Source organism: Salmo salar, chromosome ssa26 (assembly GCF_905237065.1).
Source record: "Salmo salar chromosome ssa26, Ssal_v3.1, whole genome shotgun sequence".
NCBI classification, from domain to species: Eukaryota; Metazoa; Chordata; class Actinopteri; order Salmoniformes; family Salmonidae; genus Salmo; species Salmo salar.
In genome coordinates, this window is record NC_059467.1 from 27,259,088 (window position 1) to 27,276,939 (window position 17,852).

A 17,852-nucleotide genomic window follows, 5' to 3' on the forward strand; every position below is an offset into this window, starting at 1 on the left:
TACTCAGACATGTCACCCATTGAGCTGTTTGGGATGCTCTGGATCGACGTGTACAACAGCGTGTTGAAATTCCCGCCAATGTATAGCAATTGCACACAACCTTGAAGAGAATTGGGATAATATTCCACAATCAACTCTATGCATGAGGAAAATGGTCACATCAGATACCGACTGGTTCTGATCCACGCCCCTGCTTTAAAAAAAAATATTTATATTGTGACCAGATGCATATCTGTATTCCCAGTCACCAGAAATCCATTCATTAGGGCCTAATGAATTGATTTCAGTGGACTGATTCTTATATGAACTGTAACTCAGTAGTTCCAACTTCCAATAGTCATACAGTAATTAATAAGTTGATACATGTAGTATCTGTATCCTGATAAAGCTGGATCACATCTTCTGATTTCATAGCATCTCAGCATGAGATACTGGATTTGCGTCAGACCTTTGTAGTTGCTAAGGAACATTTGAAAGCAATTTCACAATAATACCAATTAGATCCAGCTATGTAATAGACCTGAATAATAGCTTATCAAATCTTACTGCAATCTGTAAATTTGTTACTCAGTTTTGCAGAGAAGGCTGGTATTGATACTAACGTCCACTCTTCCAGCTCATGCTCTTCATCTGTGCAGTCAATCTCATGTGATAATGGTGGCTCGTTGTGGAATGCAGCCAATAAGCCATTTGTCTTGTGCATGTGATTAGGGTATTCATTTAAATCTTTGACAATCAATCATGTTAACTAAAACATTTGACCTTGCGTTAGGAATGGGCGTCAAGCCAATTCGGCCTAAGTTCCTAATTGAATGGAAATGTTGCCACAAGCCAAATGCAATTTGTGATTTATTTTGTACAATAAAGAAAATGCACATTACCCCAGCTCAGATGTCAAGAGCATCTGCATTTTGCACACTCAAACCTGAACATTGCATCCCTCATATACCCCACTACCAGCATGCTACACACTGATTAACCCAACATAGCAGGCATAAGAGTAACACCTGAAACCAGATCCCCTACATACTGGTCTTGACGAGAAAAATAAGTGTCAGGGTAGGTTCTCTTCCACACTGTTCAACCAATCCAGTAAATGTGGAGGACTTAAGATGGAGTTGTCTTGATAACGTCCAAAAGCAGAAGTCTGGTCAGGCTCTTTGCATTTCCCCTGAAAACCAGGTTGTTGGGGACTCGGCAGAGGCTATACACTGAGAAACAGATTCCAGCCAAGGAAGGGCTCCCCCCATCCAGTATTTTTCATTTTTTTGCAGTTAGGAGTGTAACCCCTACTTTGGAAGCTTAAGTTAGGCATCCAGGAAAAAATATTAAAAATTAAGGAAAAATAAAGTAGTCCATGTGATAACTGTTCAGCCTTCTGGCAGGGAAAGTATGGCCACAGTTTATGGAGCAAATCACATTGATACTCACAATAGACAAATATAGCAAAAGGCATATGGCGCTATCCACGCCATGTGCCCATACCACCGTTCACACCATCCATACAAAATGAGATTTTATACACTTTAAGACTGACACTGGAAACTTTCCAATAAAAAAGTAAAATAGGGTTACTGAAGTAAATCTCTGCCCCGCCCCATGCTTAACACCTTAGATAGCAATTGGAGGTGACAAATACCATTACTCTGGTGTCTGAAATACAGTACTCAACTTTGAATTTAATAAACTCAAAATGTATCTTAAATATTCATAAATTAGGCGTCACCATGTTTTTAAACAAAATATTGTATAAAAGTATAACAAAGACTGGCAAAACTCCAAACTATTAAACAGAACAAATCTACGACCATTCAAATGTGGGGCGGGAGATGAAGAACGTCAATGTAGTGGCCAAAGGACTGGGTCAAATCTTGTCGCTGTACTCAGTGTACTGCTTTAAAACTGGGGGCATGGGGGGGGGTCTGAGTGTCAGGTTTGGGTAGAAGCAGTCTTCTCTCCCCTCTCAGCAACACCAATGGACACACCACAGTGAAAACCACGTGTTCCATCAGGCCCACGCGGTAGCCGCATTACGCCTGGCGGAAGCCCGTCTGCGCCCTGGATCTTTCGACCCAGCATGGGGCTCCCTACTGGGCTGCTCTCCTGGGAGGCCACCTGCCTGCGCCTCTGGACCCAGGGGCTACCGGATGGCGTCAGGCTGCTGTCTGAGGAGTAGTCCGCCCAACGTCGCCCAGCCTCAGGGCTCAGTCTGCCCTCACTGGCCAAAGGAGACTTATGGGAGTGGGGAGACTTGCGTTGGGAGCATGGGCTGGCCCGGGGGCTCGACCAGGGGCTGGAGCGTGGGGACACAGCTGGGCTCAGGTGATTGTTCTGGAAGGTGGCACCCCCTCCAGTGGGACTTAGCTTATTGACAGAGCGGGATTTGCGGGCCAGTCTGGGGGAGGTGGGGTTGCTCTCAGTCTCTGAGGAGCTACAGGCAGAGTCTTCGTGATACTGAAGCTCCCGTACCCGGCTGTTGAGGGAGTGGCTCTTCCTCATTCCTCCTACTCCCTCCTCGCGCTGACGCTGATCTTTGGGGACCTTCTTCTTGGGAGGCTTGGTGCCGATCAGGACCACCTTCAACCCCAGAGACCCTGTCCCCTCCTCGCTGCCCACAGCCTCATTGGCTTTGACTGCAGCTTCCACTTCCTCATACTCCACGATGGCACACTCCTCAGTGCCCAGCTGTGTGTAGCGGCCACTCAGCTTCTTCAGGTCGGCTGGCAGGTCCTTGCCAGGCTTCAGCACCCTCACAGAGGCAATGGCTCCATATGTTCCAAACGCTTTCAGCAGCAGCTTCATCAGTTGTTCCTGTTGGGTAGCGCTGCCCTCACTCCCATCGCCAGCCCCACCCTCCATCACCACACCCAGCTCTGGCCAGCTCTGCAGCTCGCTGAGTAGCAGCATGCGGCTTGGCAGTGACTCGCTGGCAAACACGGGCACTGTTGATCTGCGACGCACTTTGCGCCCCTCATCATTTAGCTCAAGTATTGTCGAGTGGCGCAGAGCATATGCAGTTGTTCTCCAGTCTCGCGTCAAGTGCTTCACCTGGGAGGAAAATAACTGTTAGAGATAATCGGAAGTGAAAGTCTTTACTTTTACAGGCAGCATCCTGTATGAGAACATCCTTTGTTTTATCATACATCCTTAAAACTAAAAAGCCATTTTCCTGATGGTAGTATGATAGCATAAGCAGCCACAGATCTAGAATGAGATTATTTCTATGTAAGCAACAGCTATCAAAAGGCAAATCAAGTTACTGGCTTCTACAGAAGTAGTGTTCAACAGTTCCTAAAATTCAAACATTTGTTGGTAAATACAGCAACAAATATTGCTGTTAGTTCCTCTTAGAAACTAAAACATTTACAGTATTCATGCAGCTGTGAACATTAAACCAGTAGAGGAGAAAAACACAGATCTTATTCTTGGAAGTGAACTAAAAATGGAAACAGCCAAAATCAATGAGCATGTATGAGCCTCATTCACACCAGATGCGCCCGCCTCCAACTCATGTGAGAATGCACTTCCTAGCCCCAACGGCTTGCCATATTGACACTAGGAACTGCTGTTGCATTCAGTTATGAGCCCCCAGGGAATTCAATTGATATTTCAATATCAAGAAACCAAACTGTCAGCAGGAGATCAAACGTTACCTTCTTGAAGGAGGTGAGCAGTTTGACACTGACGAAGCCCAGCTTGTTGCGTCGGACGTGTTTGAGCAGGAAGGCATCGTGCTCCAGGTTCTCATCCGACAGGTAGTACTCGATCTGGGCCACCAGCTTCTGGGTCAGCTCTGGGTCTGGGGGCTGCCAGCTCTCCTCCTCCAGCTCACCGCCACTCGTGCCAGCGCCACTGAGAAAGAAAATGGACAACATGCCAGTTCACAGAGACACAAGGCAGGAGCTTAACCGATTTGGCAGGAGAACTGATCAAAACAGCCTCAGCCATTACCCATGGCAACATGCTGAAAAGAGCTGCTAGAGATCTGCCATCTTGACTATTTCCTCAGATTTCATTTTCAGGTTCTTCCTGTGACAGTAGTGACAGGCTGCCTAACCACAGTGTGACCGTCACACTGCTCTCTGCCAGAACCGCAACACCACAGGGTGTCCCGCCAACATGAACAGAAATTGCTAAGACCTCCATCTGAAGAGTGCAGAGTCATCGCCACACACTACATGCCTCCCACACAGGGACAGGGCTATTTACCATATCAACCAGACTTCAAAATCAAACAATGCAGTCATTTACTGCCTGCCACACCAAAACAAAGGTTTAATCAAAGCTCTATTGACAGAGGGCTTTAAAATTTGCACAGGTATGCCAGGCCAGCATTGCTGGCTGCAATAAGAGTGAAGGTCTGAATGACATTACTGTGTGGATGGGTCATCCTCCTCACCCAGCGATCCCATCCCGCAGGCAAGGCACTAGTTGAATACCCCAGACAACAACGTAATGATTGCAGCAGCCAACCCACTGTGTTACAGTCCGGGGAAGCCCTTCGACAACAAAATATGTGGGCACAACACCTCCCCCGCACACAACACCACTGTAAAGGGACCAATTATTGTAGACTTAGTCATCCTCTGCGATTCTCTCCTGCCACAATAAGCTAGTCAAAGAGCATCAATGAGTAGTTCACTTGTTACAAAAGTACCATGTGAAAAAACTAAAATGTTCCATGCCCCTAAACAAGTGCAACATTGTTGCAAGTGAGGAACACCACAAGACTGACTATAATGTATTGGCTGACTTGGCTAAAAATATTAATTTATTTCAGACTACCTAAATTAAATATACCAACCACACAGCCTATACATTAGCACTTGGTCACAGGGATTTACAAGGGCAAAATTAGCCAGCCTGGTCTCAGACGAGACATAACATAGTAAATGTAAATCCAAACACTCAATTTAGTATGATTCGTTTCGTATGGTTAAGACAGGTTAGTTAAGGCAAAAAACGAAAGTAGGGTGGTTAGTCTGGTTGCGTGTTAGAATTATCACAGACAACTTTAGCAACTACTTTGCTAACCTTTCCCCTTTAACCCAGTGTTTCTCAACGCCAGTCCTCGAGTACCCCAACAGTACACATTTGCATTGTAACCTCAGGACAAGCAGACGTGATTCTACTTGTCATTTAACCTGTTAGGGCTAGGGGGCAGTATTGACACAGCCGGATAAAAAACGTACCCGATTTAATCTGGTTACTACTCCTGCCCAGTAACTAGAATATGCATATAATTATTGGCTTTGGATAGAAAACACCCTAAAGTTTCTAAAACTGTTTTAATGGTGTCTGTGAGTATAACAGAACTCATATGGCAGTCAAAAACCTGAGAAGATTCCATGCAGGAAGTGGCCTGTCTGAGAAGTAGTGTTTCATCTTGGCACTTTTTATTGAAGACTGAGGATCTTTGCAATAACTTGACACTTCCTACACCTCCCATAGGCTCTCAGAGCCCGGGAAAAAGCTGAAAGATATCGAGGCAGGCTCTGGCTGAAACACTTTATCACTTTTGGCAAGTGGCCGCTCAGAGTACTATGGGCTTAGGCGCGTGCCCGAGTCGACCGAATGCTTTCTTTTCTTTTGTCTGTTTACCTAAACGCAGATTCCCGGTCGGAATATTATCGCTTTTTTATGAGAAAAATGGCATAAAAATTGATTTTAAACAGCGGTTGACATGCTTCGAAGTACGGTAATGGAATATTTAGAATTTTTTTGTCATGAATTGCGCCATGCTCGCCACCCTTATTTACCTTTTCGGATAGTGTCTTGAACGCACGAACAAAACGCCGCTGTTTGGATATAACGATGGATTATTTTGGACCAAACCAACATTTGTTATTGAAGTAGAAGTCCTGGGAGTGCATTCTGACGAAGACAGCAAAGGTAATAACATTTTTCTTATAGTAAATCTGACTTTGATGAGTGCTAAACTTGCTGGGTGTCTAAATAGCTAGCCCTGTGATGCCGGGCTATCTACTGAGAATATTGCAAAATGTGCTCTCACCGAAAAGCTATTTTAAAATCGGACATATCGAGTGCATAGAGGAGTTCAGTATCTATAATTCTTAAAATAATTGTTATGCTTTTTGTGAACGTTTATCTTGAGTAATTTAGTAAATTCACAGGCAGTGTTCGGTGGGAATGCTAGTCACATGCTAATGTAAAAAAACAGCTTTTTATATAAATATGAACTTGATTGAACAAAACATGCATGTATTGTATAACATAATGTCCTAGGGTTGTCATCTGATGAAGATCAAAGGTTAGTGCTACATTTAGCTGTGGTTTGGGTTTATGTGACATATGCTAGCTTGAAAAATGGGTGTCTGATTATTTCTGGCTGGGTACTCTGCTGACATAATCTAATGTTTTGCTTTCGTTGTAAAGCCTTTTTGAAATCGGACAGTGTGGTTAGATTAACAAGAGTCTTATCTTTAAAATGGTGTAAAATAGTCATTTAAAAAAAATTGAAGGTTATATATATATATATATATATATATATATAAAAATGTGGAATTTGTAACACGGCACACATTTTGCAAATTGCAATTCCTAACATATCATACAAAATGGATGGACATCCACAAATGAATATATACTGCACCATACAAAACGTAGCACCTCATCCTATTTAGAGTGTCCTGGATTTACATTTACTATTGTAATGAAACAGGCAGGGAGCATGCCTCTGCCTTCTAGCCCGAAGTCCAGCGTGTTACGACTGTGCCCCGAAAGCATGCTGGAGCGGCAGAGTCGACATCCGCGCTTATGTACCCAGGGTCGTTACACTATGTTACGTCTGAGTCCAGGTTGCAGCGAATCCAGGTTGAAAAAGCAGGGGATGACGCAGGGGAATTAGAACAATGAGAATAAAGGTCCCATCCAAATCGGCCTCTGTCTTTTACATCAATGGGATTACAATGCCCGTCTACAGGTGGTTAGAAGCTGTCTGGCAATTACCATAACTCTTCACTGTGGAATTAAAGTTCACATTAAAATAACACGAAACGACAAAAGGAAAGTATTGCCGTATTTTAGCATACATGCGGTTAATTTCAATAAACAATCAAATCAGAACGTTAAAAAGGAGGATACAGACAGACAGACAGGCCATTACAAGACAAAGCATTTACCTGGATTTGTCATGTCTTCCAAATTCGTCTTCACTACAGCTGCCTCCGAGGAAATCGAGATTGTTTGAAGACACCTCCTCCTCTGGTTCCTCGTCGTCTGCCGCCTGAATAGCCACTGTTATCATCACTTGAGTCCCCATCTCATGCAGGTGTTGATCCACAATTATCACCTCATCGGTTTCCCGTCCCGCTGACGAAGCTGATGCAGATTCGATATATTTCTGAAACTCCATGGTGGCACTCGTCATTTTACCCGAAATAAATGCGTTTTCTCCCGGTTCGTTCACTTCCTCCTCGGCTACACCAGTGGTAGTGCTTTCATGAAAGCCTTTATTCCCTGTAATACAACAATTGAAGTCGCAAGAATACGGGGCACACACACCTCGACGCTTTTGAATGGCCACGGAAGCCCCGAAGATGCGCTCCACAGCTTGCCAGAGTCCCCAAATTCTACCCCACGGAGAACCCTGGGGTGGCGTGGAGCTAGCAGCTAGCGAGACGCAGCTAGGAGCTGGGGAGACCGAGGGGATGGAGCAGTCTTGTGTTGTTACTTCCTGATATGTAAGAAGCGTTCTGCTTTTGAAACGAGCTCTGGGATTGGGCCATGTCGTCTTTCCGCACTCATCCCCAACCCACCAGCAAACCCCAAGATGAAGCCAAGAGGGAGGGAGGAGAAAATAGAGACAACGGATAAATGCGTTTACCAATGTTTGCATTTTTGTGTATTTTTCCCTTCGTCACTATTTCTAGTAAACAATGGCTGCTATTTCACACGTGTCCTAAATAAGGGGAAGTTGAAGTGTAAATGCCACGTGCTGTTCTGCAATTGGGGAAATTGCAATGCACCAATCATGAAGGCCGACCCATTTCTCAGAACCTGCAAATTGGATAATAGGCTTTTAGCATTAGACCGCAGGGGTTGTTGAGGGGTTTGCTATGGGGAAGGACACAAATAAACGACACCAGAGTATATAGTGTCATGAAGCATTACTGTCAGCAGTGGCTTTTACTATGAGATTATGTGTATGCCTATAATAAAATAGCCCTTTACAACACAGATTTGAAGATGTCAGGATTTCCATAATCCAATTCATGGTCTGTTATCTCCAAACCTACACCCAATTGGCCCAAACCTTTAGTGCACGTATGACACTCGCTGACTGTTTTTAATTGTAGGAGTGTATCATATCCTACATGGCCTCGTAAATCATCACCCACACCACAACTGCTACACCATTGCTAATACAGTTGCCAAGCCTGAGATGACTTGATGTTTTCTCCACCCTGTTAGCAAGAGTTGTACAGCTGGTGGACTGACTCATACTCTGAACCACATGTCCTGCTGCAGCAGTGCTGTACCTCCCAGTGCCACAAGCCAGGAGCAGACATCAATCAGATAATGGCTCTGCAGGAAGATGTTCCAACACCCCCCTCAACAGCTTATCTGTCAGGTGTCTGCAGCAGGAAACAGCCCCAATAGAGACATGGGTTGCACCCAAAATGGCACCATATTCCATTTAAAGTGCACTACAATTAACCAGGGCCCATAGGGAATAGGCTGCCATTTGGGACACCTTTGGCAGGAGTAAGCTGATTGCTGTAAACTGAGCTGAGTTAAAATGAGCTGAGTTAAAAAGAGCTCCCCTCTCTTGATCAGAGAGCTGGTATTTCCTCTTTGTCCAGACTGAATGCAATTGTGACCACTATTTGCCTGCACTTAACATTCAACAACAAGGGTGTTAATTTGTAATCTTTATCGTCACTACAAAACATCTTACATATGTTTATTTATTTTAAATGTACACATTTTTTTGTCTGTATGATTTTCTCCATTCTGGAAGTCTGGATAGAGAAAGCTGAACATTTGCTTTTTTATTCTGTTTTTACAAGGTTTCATTTACCATCTACACTTTAGTTATATTTGATATGTGTTTTTCCTGTGTCCCAATTGTGAAGAATCTGAAGGGAACTATATAAATTAATAGTCATGAGATTCTTAGGAACATTGTGAAACATTTTGCTTTTTGAGCTTGTGAATGTGATGTAATCTTTCACAAAATCATCTGATACATGATTGGGCAATCCTGCCTTGATTGAAAGACGTTTGGAGTAAAGTTGAAGGAAAATATTCATGTATGTCTTTGTAAATATACATGCCCTGGTGATAATAGAGAATCCTTTGTGAGTCTGTCCTAGGTGACTGTCAGAAGGTGTGTGTTTCTCATCCATGCATACATGTATGTCAGCTATTACTGTATGTGGAACAAACTGACTCTGTGGGGCCAGACTCCAGCAACTTTCTTTGACAGAAAATCTCAATTGTTCGCAGTCTGTAAATGCCTGTGCTCAGTAACTCACTACTGATATTGAAGGGATTGCTTAGTTTTATTGTCGACCAAAAATACAATGTTTCTTTCTTTTGTTTTATTCAGGATTCTATTACTCCCTAAAGGATGCTAGATCTTATGTTTTTCGATTTACAGATGAGTGCAGCATTTTACTTCTGCTCCACATCACTCCCTCATTCTGAGTCAGACAAGCTATTTATAGACCGCTGTACCCCAGAGTGCTCTGACTGGCCAAGTCCCCATGCATAATACATAATGACAGACAATTTACATTGATCCCTGTGTCTTAGCGGCATGTTTTTTATTGGCAATAGTGAGATATATATCACATTCATACAATCCACTTCATCATGCCCTTATAAAATGCCTGCAGAAGGGGTTGACTGCAGAACCATAATTATATGCTTTGATGTGGGACAATTATCTCTGAAGTATACAGACCATTATTTTTTGTGTATGTGGTAAAACAATTATTACAAAAGTGACATTGTGTCACAACAGAAGTAGCTAGGTCAATTGTGGAAGAACTGTCATTTATACAGAGCATTCCATTATCTGCTTGTCACATAAGATTACAACATCATCTCCCACAAATGTGTCAGTTTTATGAATATATCCTTGTGATGAGCATGTGAGTGGGATGTGCTTTGATGAGTCTGAGTGAGAGTTCTTTCCTAGCTCTTATATTTTCCAGCTGAGACAGTGTAACTAAAGCTTCATAACAGTGAGAGGGTCACCGGTGGAGAGTTTTTTCTTTAAAAAAGTGTTTATGAATGCATCAATAATAGTGTAAGAGGACATGGCTCTTAAATCTGTCTTTGGATTACTTTCTTACTTGTATTGCTCATACAAATGAATAATGGAGGCGGTTAGGTGCGTGATAGCCTAACCTTGCCTGAAAACGGAGACCTAGGGTTTAGCTCAGCAGGCTAACACATTCTTGTAAAATTGGTGGCGTGACCCAGATTTGGTCAGTGATCCCTATAAACTGGGGTCATTGCGGAGAAGGTGATAACCTTGCCTGAGACTTGATAACAGGTAACGTTAACCTCATACCTAGGCTTTAGCTCAGGGGATAACAGTTATAGTGGAATGCAGAGCAGAAGACATCTAAAAAGTCGATTAGGCTGAAGTTGGATTTTCAGTCCGAACCAAATGAACAATAATAATCTATTCCATTCTATTCATATTCTACCGGTAATTCTACAAGCGGAAACTTTCATTTTTAGGGTTGTTGGCGGGATTACTTATATTGAGACAGGATGTGGTGTAATCAAGGTAGAAGTGTTGTCGTTTCCATAGAAACGATGGGCGTTGCCAGGGCAGTTCGTGCTATGTCAGTGACATGATGAGCCATTTTTACATTGTAGCATCAGTTCACAACAATACATTTTAAAATAATTAACATTGACGTTAAACAACAAAACGGGTTAGTTAGCCACATTATAGCAAGCTGACTAGCAACGTTGCAACACTAGCAAAAATGCGACCACAAAGACAACAGACCAACAACAATACAGCCATTACAGGAAGGTGTCTTTCTCCCACGGTAAGAACGATGTGTCCACAATAAATCATCTTTACTTCCTCTCTGTCTTTATTAGGCAAGAGATAGCATGCTAGCTAGCTTGTCCAGAAAGCTAATGCAACTCTGTAACAGTCATATAAATAAGCAAGATTGCTATCTATCTACATTTACATTTAAGTCATTTAGCAGACGCTCTTATCCAGAGCGACTTACAAATTGGTGCATTCACCTTATGATATCCAGTGGAACAACCACTTTACAATAGTGCATCTAAATCTTTTAAGGGGGGGGTTAGAAGGATTACTTTATCCTATCCTAGGTATTCCTTAAAGAGGTGGGGTTTCAGGTGTCTCCGGAAGGTGATGATTGACTCCACTGTCCTGGCGTCGTGAGGGAGCTTGTTCCACCATTGGGGTGCCAGAGCAGCGAACAGTTTTGACTGGGCTGAGCGGGAACTGTGCTTCCTCAGAGGTAGGGGGGCCAGCAGGCCAGAGGTGGATGAACGCAGTGCCCTTGTTTGGGTGTAGGGCCTGATCAGAGCCTGAAGGTATGGAGGTGCCGTTCCCTTCACAGCTCCGTAGGCAATCACCATGGTCTTGTAGCGGATGCGAGCTTCAACTGGAAGCCAGTGGAGAGAGCGGAGGAGCGGGGTGACGTGAGAGAACTTGGGAAGGTTGAACACCAGACGGGCTGCGGCGTTCTGGATGAGTTGTAGGGGTTTAATGGCACAGGCAGGGAGCCTAGCTGACTTTACAGTGGCTGGGTTGCATGTTGTTGCTCCACAAATGCATGAATATTATCAAGTGTTCTTAGCTTAGTTGTTGTTCCTCTATTGTTACAATTGCCAGTCTTAAGTTGCCTCATCTTTTTCTGTCATTCCCCACAGGTCAACAGCTATAAACTGCACTTTACAGCAGTGAACTCTCAAATACCAGAGAGAAATGTTCAGAGACCAGTGAGTTTGCCTTCCTAGATAGATCCACAGTGAGGAGTGTCCCCATTCCCCAAATTATACTATTTTAATGAGACAATGCATTAACATGGAAAGCATGACATTATGTCTTGAGTACCCTTTAAATATTATAATTATATATTTCTAATTCATTAAATGTTTTATTTGACAGCTGGACGTCCGATGGTCTAAAGACTTTACAAACGGGATAAACATGGACACCATGAAAATTAATCCACCAAGACAAGGTACTACTACCTGACTAAGTTGCAAGACACCGTGACAGTCTCTTACCTGTCCCCGTCTTCTCTGTCTCACCATTTACTTTTCTCTCCAGACAGCAGGCTGAATGCAGACAGTGGCGGCGGCAGGCCTCTCCACACCCCTGTGCTGGCGTTTGTCAGTGAGTTTATGGGCCCTGAGCATCCCCTCCTACCCCCTGCTGCTGCTCTACCCAGTGGGCTGACTGGTGACCTGGGGCCACAGCCACACAGAGTGAAGCCTAGGAGAGCAACCCACAGTGCAGGGGCCATCTACTCCCACAGTACCTCACCCCTCAGCCTGCCAACTGGTGAGTGGCTGCACTCAGGATCCTCGCCCTCTCTTCAGCAATGCCAGACCCTCTGCTTTTTTTCATGGATCAAAGTCAGTCTAATGGAACATTCTGCTCTGTGCTCAAGGTAAACACTTCTGGACATGTAAAACCTGATGCATTTCTGAACAAATGTGTCTTTGTAACAGGACCAGGGGATGCCATATCATTGAGTGAGAATTCTCCCTCTAGTTTTCCAATTGCCTTTCGTTCCCATGATGACTGTGCTTTGAGTCCTGAGCGACTAGATTTGGACAGGTAGGCTAAAACACTCATGGCTTTGTTTGTTCAGTGGTCTATGTTGAGCTTCTCAATACACTGTCATGCAATGGAATGCCAAGTTTGTAATTGCTTGCACTCACCAGTAGGGCTCAGCAAAGTCCCTTATAAAGATTATCCTGCTCTCTGACAGTGCATGTCAACTTTGCAGGCGTAAAAGAAACGCCTGAAACTAGATCCTCTACATACTGGTCTTGATGAGAAGAAGAAAAAACTGTCTGGGGAAGTTCTCTTCTGCACTGTTCAAACAATCCAGTAAATTTGGAGGAGGAGTTAAGATGGACTGTCGCCGGGCACCTTCAGCAGGATTGAACGTTTTGGAATATTCCAGATAGAAATAGGCTATGTAGATCAAACTTGCATCTCGGATATGTAGAATAAGGAATCACATCGGCTCTATTCATGGCATTTCTATCTGCAACGTTCGAGAAGTTTGGCAACTGAACATGGCTTTGTTAACGTCCAAAAGCGGGAAGTCCCGTCACAGGCTCTCTTTCCAATTCCCCTGAAAACCGGATCATTCGTTTGTTGGGGACTCGGCAGAGACTAGTCAACAATAAACCATATATATAGCCTCTTCCACTTAGAATAATGAGATCTCCTGAACCCTGCGTGCCAGTGTTGGAAGGCAGACAGTGTGGTATCAGGTGGCTTGTACTTTTTTACTGTGAGCCCCCTCTCCTCTGCATCATAACAAGATAATACAGGGTCATCCTCTCACAGAGTGGTGTTGTTGACAATGCCTTTTTGTTTTGTGCGTCAGGCGTGGTCTGGAGGAGTGTCCCCTGCTGGAGGGCATGGGTAGGCTGCGGCTGCTTAACTTTCAGCACAACCTCATCACGCACATCCACAATCTGTCTCGTCTGCGGCACCTGGCCTTCCTAGACCTGTATGACAACCACATCTCCCAGATGTCTGGCATCTCAGCCCTGGCCTCTCTCAGAGTGCTTATGCTGGGCAAGAACAGGTTTGTGTTACGTTTCTCAAGCATACAAACAGAACAATAGGATAGGAGCTCCCACTCATTTTGGTGCTTTTACTTACAGTGCATGGTTTCAAGGACAGATGAAAAAACTTTTTTTTAAATTACTTTTACCCCCGTTTCTCCCCAATTTCGTGGTGTCCAATTGGTAGTTACAGTCTTGTCTCATCGCTGCAACTCCCATACAGACTCGGGAGAGGCGAAGGTTGAGAGCCGTGCGTCCTCCGAAACACAACCCAACCAAGCCGCGCTGCTTCTTGACACAATGCCTTCTTAACCCGGAAGCCAGCCACACCAATATGTCGGAGGAAACACCGTACACCTGGCTACCGTGTCGGCCAAACCCTCCCCCTAACCCGGACGATGCTGGGCCAATTCTGCTCCACCCCATGGGTCTCCCTGTGTCGGCCGGCTCAAATGAAAAACTTTTTATGCTGTCTTTTTTTGGTGGGATTTTTCTTTACATTTATAAAGATGTTACCGTAGGGATATGCACATCCTGCTTTTTGGATTAAGTGATACTGTATGACCGCCACAGCACAGCTAGCCTATATATCAAACTCCATTGAAAAGTACTTTCCTGCAGGTGCCCAATTTCTGTACAAAACCATACCACTGCTCTCTTTGTGAATCTTACATCTAACATCACCTTACTTTAAAACTAAAGGTCAGGAGGGAGGAAGATTAAAGGCACAAATCATGGCAAATGCCTCCGGGATCCCATTGCTGAGGTCTGGTTTTGTTCCAGAGTCTGTAAAACCTGACATTTGTCTTTTTAGAACCCACTTTCAGAACAGTCTGCGGTACCTTTCAAGCAAAGCATACCACAGATTTAGGTTTCTAATAGGTTACAGTCCCTTGGAAATTCTAACTTCCCTAAGTTACAGTTTGGTCTGTATAGACAATCCTGGATGACAGGACAGTGGAAAACAGTCAACTTCCCATCAGTAGAAAATAAATTCCTACCGCTCTTTGACAATCAATCCCATTTCCTTGTGCCTGGTAACCATTCAGTTAGCAGATGGGATACCAGCTCTTTGTCATAGTAACATTGTGTTATAGGAGAGATATCTTGTATAGAATACCAGAGAGGATGATGTTAATATTATTGTCTGTTTAATGTTTTACAGAATCCAGAGGATATGCAGTCTGGATAACCTGACTAAACTAGATGTTCTGGACTTGCATGGCAATAAGGTACCATGTTTCAAACCTTAGAAAATGATAACTTTTTTCCCCTCCAAATATACACCCACATGCATTTATTGTCTGTAATGTTGTTTGCAATACTGTGACCAGTGGGGGACTGTGATATCTAGCTGTGAGGTTCAGCAAGAGCAGAGAGGCACTACCACCTCCCCCATACTGCCGGTTGGTTACTACGTCACTGACTCTGGGCCCCTACTGTTAAGCTCAAGCAGGCTTGACTTCAGGAAAGCAAACGCATTAGTTCCTGTTGTGAGGCTTTTGAGTACATTCTATATTCAGTCGTGTGAAGGCAGTGAGTTATATTTGTACTTTTAGTTGAAACTCAGTGCTCTCTCAGCCATCGTTACTAGAGTACTTTACCTTTCTTTTATTTTCCCACCAAATGAAAACATATTTAGGAGCTTACTCCCACACATCCCAGTCCTGCTCTGAGTTACCTTACAGTTCTTCTTCAATTACTGTAATTTCTCTAACAGGCAAGGCTATCTCTGTACCTTTTACAATGAAGGAAAACCTGATAAAGCTGTTCTACAACTCATTTTAGTGTGAATGGTAAGTTGAGCGAAGGCCGATTTTGATGAGCTTTTCTCCTTAGATAGGCCCACAGTATGATCTGGCTGCTGTCACAACATATTAAAAGCCTGTGAAGAGAGGGGATCACAGTAATACTGGTGTCAAATCAGGATTTTGCCAGTGTCTGTAAAAAGAGGATAGGATTGAAAAGTAATCTGTCCGCAGTGCTGGTTGTTTGAAATGTGCTGCCAGTATATCACCCACATTGCTCCAGTGAAAGTCAACCCAGAGTCCCTGTGAGACTCCTCTCTCTGACTCCGGCTGCTCTTTTTCATGTGTCTCATACTCTCATTCCCAATTAAACATTGGTTTCTGTTAATCTACCCAGCAGCCGTTGTTTTCCAGTGACTTCTGACCACGAACATACTGTGTCTTCCTCTTACCACATTTGTACTTCCTAAAGCACAGCAGTGTTTAAGTCACCTATGTATGACCACAAACAAGGGATCATTTCTGCCCTAATTTCAAGTCACCCCTGCCTGGCCTCTCATTTTACCCAGAAGGGAGATGTGCTCTGGGGATAGGAAGTTGTCGTATTTCCAGTTTGTTGGAAATGTTCAAGAGGAATATCCTCTCTGCGAAGGAAGGACATTCAACCCCATTGGCCAGGTCCTGGAGTTAGAGGCTGACATCATATTGTTAAATAACCTTTCCTTCCATTGGTTGAGTGATGGATTGTGCTCACAATAGGATCCTCTGTATCTAGTTGACACTAGCTATAACGGCTGCTATTCAATGAGGACAAGGCTACATTTTTTATCCCTTGAGATTTTTTGAATGGCACTACATTTATTGTATCAGGAATGCAAGGAGTACCGGTATATGATGTCTACAATGAATTACATTAGAAATTCAAAATCATTCATCAAACAGACAATATTTAACTAAATTATGAAATTATTTGAAACTTACAATGCACTTTGCCTTTTTTATTTTAAGACATATAAAGGACAGTTGTGACCCTGCTTGCAGAGCAAATCTCCCTATAGGACATTAAGACTTCAACAGTGCCCTGACCTCTCATGTTCCTCCTCTGTAAAATGAGCAGGGAAACACTGTAACATATTTTGGATGCGTGATCCACCCCAACAGAAAGCAGTTCTACAGTTATCTGTAACACAACCCAGTTAAATATTTTCAGATGAGATGATCTAATCTGCCCTGACGAGAGATGTAAAATTACTGTTCAGTGAAAGATACAGCCAGTGTGGAGTGGACCCTCTGGCTTTCTTAGCTTTGCAGAGGATGATGTCCCAGTCCCAGCCAGGGCTGAGATTGGTTTAGCCATGTGCTGACTTGTGTTAAAGTGGACTTGAGACAGAGAGAATGCTTTTCATTGGAGCCATGGTGGAACTGTGAATCAAAGAGAACACTACTGGGAAGCCTCAGTTGGAGTGGAACATTACCTCACTCTGTTGTATTTGTCAGCAGTCATAACAAAAGTTGTTTCAATCTCAACGACCCTTGCCTGTCTCTCTGGTCTCTGTCCAACAACAACAGTATTATGAGAGGCATTTGGAGGACTTAATACACCTGGGCCTATTGTCAGAACTCCATAACTGCTACTCACTACTGGCAGCTGGACAACTTACTGTACAAATAGATAGCTATGACATAGCACTGTTACACTGGCCTTAGAGTGCTTAGGCTATGACAGCACTGTCTGGTCAAGCTATGAAAGAGGAGAGTCAGAGAGAAGAGTGTGCCTCAGTATCACTCATGGAAGGGCTTTAGATGTGGAGAGCTGGCTGTCATCCCCCTCCCTCCCCTAAATGGAAGGGAAAAGCAGAGGCCCTTTTAGCCAGAGCTCCAAAGCTCTATGCAGCTTCTGTCCTTTAAATGATGTTCACTGTTCATTTAAAGATTCTGCCCTAAGCTAACAACCATACTCAGTCTGTCTTGATTCATGTCTACTTGCATCAAGCTCACTGCAGGAGCCTTTCAACCTTTGACCCCTGGAGTAACATGCAGTGTATCATCATCAAGGGAAAGGGAACCCCCAAAGCCGGCCCCTCAGTGGTAGTTACTGTAGTTCTGGGCCATGTCCCAAATGGCATCCTATTCCCTATATAGTGCACTACTTTTGACCAGAGCCCGTACATAGGGAATAGGGTGCCATTTGGGACGCAAACTTGGCCTCTTCCTGAAATGGAGAGGACACAGGACTGAGTGGCACACACCTCACAGCCTCACACTCAGACTGACAGACAGACAGCAACCGGGGAATCCCCTGGGTCCTGAAGTAGT

At 43.9% G+C, this 17,852-nt stretch overlaps 2 protein-coding genes across 2 annotated transcripts in view; one reads left to right on the forward strand and one right to left on the reverse strand.

The window, feature by feature from the left end:
- Positions 1 to 831: 831 nt before the first annotated feature.
- On the reverse strand, positions 832 to 7,914 carry LOC106587560 (la-related protein 6). Its single transcript, XM_014176065.2, has 3 exons — positions 7,143 to 7,914; positions 3,654 to 3,852; positions 832 to 3,048 (listed from the first exon to the last, which is right to left on the reverse strand). Exons 1-3 carry the CDS (start codon positions 7,856 to 7,858, stop codon positions 1,930 to 1,932), a joined length of 2,034 nt encoding a protein of 677 aa, XP_014031540.1. The 5' UTR covers positions 7,859 to 7,914; the 3' UTR covers positions 832 to 1,929.
- A 2,854-nt stretch (positions 7,915 to 10,768) lies between these two features.
- Positions 10,769 to 17,852, forward strand: part of LOC106587561 (leucine-rich repeat-containing protein 49) — a 59,088-nt gene continuing 52,004 nt past the window's right edge. Inside the window, exons 1-7 of the mRNA XM_014176066.2 lie at positions 10,769 to 11,039; positions 11,905 to 11,973; positions 12,143 to 12,218; positions 12,308 to 12,541; positions 12,712 to 12,820; positions 13,605 to 13,808; positions 14,954 to 15,020. Coding sequence (XP_014031541.1) covers positions 10,974 to 11,039; positions 11,905 to 11,973; positions 12,143 to 12,218; positions 12,308 to 12,541; positions 12,712 to 12,820; positions 13,605 to 13,808; positions 14,954 to 15,020 — 825 coding nt within the window. The 5' untranslated portion in view covers positions 10,769 to 10,973. The remainder of the gene's footprint in view (positions 11,040 to 11,904; positions 11,974 to 12,142; positions 12,219 to 12,307; positions 12,542 to 12,711; positions 12,821 to 13,604; positions 13,809 to 14,953; positions 15,021 to 17,852) is intronic.